We start from the raw sequence: 2,745 nt of genomic DNA on the forward strand, positions 1-2,745 counted from the left end.
GTTTCGTGACTGTTTAGAATGATTGTGTTTATTTCCATAGCTACTTATGATGTCTTTTATATAAAGATAATAGTTAAGAATTAGATGATAATTTAAAAAAAATATATCAAATCATTTAATAGTTTTTACCTATTATCTTGGCATTAAGACAATTTTAGGTAAGTAGTCACCATGTATTTGTATTGAAATGCTGCAAAACTTACTTGGATGGTTACCGCATTGCCGCGGTCTTGTCCTTTGGCCAAATTTGCAATGGACTGAACTGAGCCACCACTGGACATTATATCCCACTGTAACAATTATTATTATCATTCATTTAGCAACATAATCAATTACCCTTTTCAAAATTATTCAAGAAATTAAAAAAAAGAAAGAATTCCGATCCAAAGAATTAGTATGGTTGGTAGGTACCTCAGTGCGGCGGGTTTCATCCCTCAAGAAATCAAACAAGACATTAGGAGAGACAGGTAACCACACAGAAGAAACAGCGCAGAGTATAAGTCCAAGAGGTTCACCAGGATCGTTCAAGTTCTTCCGTGAACTGATCCTAATATCTTCTCCAGTTTTACTTGTAACCTTGGTCCATGTGTGGAAGCTTGATGCACCAACTGCATGGCAGAAACCCCATGTCATTCTTTGTGCCAACTTCAGAATGCTTTTCCTCCCAGCCAATGTAGCAACACCTAATTAATAATCACCAACAATATCTTAACACCAATAATCAACTTGTAACATTAGTCAGCATATATGTCGAGTATGCTACGTGTACACCAAAATCAACCACCAAAATCAGTTATCAATGTAAAATATATATTAAAATACATTTACACATTGAAAATAAATTAAATTACGTATATATTTATACACAAATACATTGGTAGTTGATTTTAGTGTGGGAATAGTATTTTTGATGTATATATATATATTCGACTATACTATATGTACATCAAAATCAATCACTAAAACTAGCTATTAGTATAAAATATATGTTAGAATACAAATACACATTAAAAATAAATTAAACCACGTATATATTTGTACACAAATATATTAGTAGTTAATTTTGGTGAGCGAATAGTATTTTTGATGTATATATATTCGACTATACAATGTGTAGATCAAAATCAGTCACCAAAATTAGCTACTAGTATAAAATACATATTGAAATACAAATACACATTAAAATTAAATTAAACCACGTATATATTTATATATAAATACATTGGTAGCTACTTTTGGTATGCGAATAATATTTTTGATGTATATATATATTCGATTACACTATATGTATATCAAAATCGGTCATCAAAATTAAATACTAGTATAAAATACATGTAATTGAAATATAAATACACATTGAAAATAAATTCAACTATATATATTTATATACAAATATATTAGTAGCTGATTTTAATGGTTAATTTTAGTGTACGAATAATATTTTTAATATACATGAGTTAGCTGTACTACATACCGGTTGAATCCTTCATGGGAACATTGGTTGCCATGAAGAAAACAAGACGCTCGCACTGAAGTTGGAGAGTGGAAATCCAGTGCCTTGCGCCAAAGGCCATGCCACTGTTCACAATAGTCCTATACATTGTATGCACTGGACTCTTTTGGCATTCCAAGTGCTCCACCCATGTCACCTAATTAATAATATTAAATTATATATTTTATTATTATTTCTATCATGATCGATGGTGGTAGCTAAGAGCTAACGGTGGCTGTGAAATTTAAAAATTCAGATTTATATAGTTTTAAAAGTGACTAGTCTTGTAATTATTTTGGGTTGACAAATGAATTAAATGCAAAAGTGTTCGTACCTTGCAATGACCATTTGACTTGTCCTCAATAATGCAACCTGACGGGCGTTTTCTACATTTCACGAGAGAGGCATCAATGTTGTCTTCTACTTTGTCAATGGATACATCAATGATAGCCCATTGTTCAGAACTCAACTGCTTTGAGTAGCGGACAAAATATACTTCTCTTGTGGGCACCATTGGTGTTAGCATTTGCACCTCAGCAAACATCTGTATATATGTGTGTATGTGTGCACAAAAATTAATCAATCCCGCTACGTTATCAACAGCATTTCTGCCAATTTCTGTCAACTCTTATTTCTAAATGTGTTTAATGAAAGTGTCTTTGTAGATGTGTCTAATAAAAATGTCTTTTTTTATGACTGTGTTTAATAAAAATGTCTTTATAAATATATTTTCTGGATGTGTCTCTTTATATATGTGTTTAAAATATAATAATTAATTATTATTAACAGTAAATTAATAGATAATATGCTGGTACCTATACTTTTCCAAAATTAATTTCATAGATTTATGTATAATGTATGATACACAGTTAAATCTTTGTGGCTTTAATTAGTTAGTGTGTACTTAATTCCGTGGAGTAGGAAAGTCTCATTATTATTTGTCCACATGTTTGTTTGTTTGTTAGGGCTTCATTTCATCATTATTGATATCATGCATGCTTTGTCTTCTCCATCTTTAACTATATTTTGCATAAAGGGATGAAACCATATGTAGGGTTACATGCTCCAGTGTTCTTGGCACTTGTCCTACGGCAATGTTTTTGTTTTATGTGTTTTTCTTTTTATTTTTTATTTTAAGAAAACAGAAAATTAAAATAATAAAAATGATAAAAATTTTGTTTTCTGATTTTACATCTTATTTTTCATAAAATTCTAAAAATAAAAAACACTACAAATAATAAAATTTCAATTAT

General features: G+C 30.0%; 1 protein-coding gene across 1 annotated transcript in view; it reads right to left on the reverse strand.

Moving 5' to 3' along the window:
• Positions 1-2,745, reverse strand: part of LOC107612410 (homeobox-leucine zipper protein GLABRA 2) — a 9,587-nt gene that overhangs the window by 955 nt on the left and 5,887 nt on the right. Inside the window, exons 6-9 of the mRNA XM_016314129.2 lie at positions 1,827-2,036; positions 1,475-1,649; positions 412-683; positions 204-290 (exon numbers count right to left, since the gene is read on the reverse strand). Of these exons, the coding sequence (XP_016169615.1) occupies positions 204-290; positions 412-683; positions 1,475-1,649; positions 1,827-2,036 (744 nt within the window). The remainder of the gene's footprint in view (positions 1-203; positions 291-411; positions 684-1,474; positions 1,650-1,826; positions 2,037-2,745) is intronic.

The sequence above is a fragment of the Arachis ipaensis genome, chromosome B08 (genome assembly GCF_000816755.2).
Source record: "Arachis ipaensis cultivar K30076 chromosome B08, Araip1.1, whole genome shotgun sequence".
Lineage (NCBI taxonomy): Eukaryota > Viridiplantae > Streptophyta > Magnoliopsida > Fabales > Fabaceae > Arachis > Arachis ipaensis.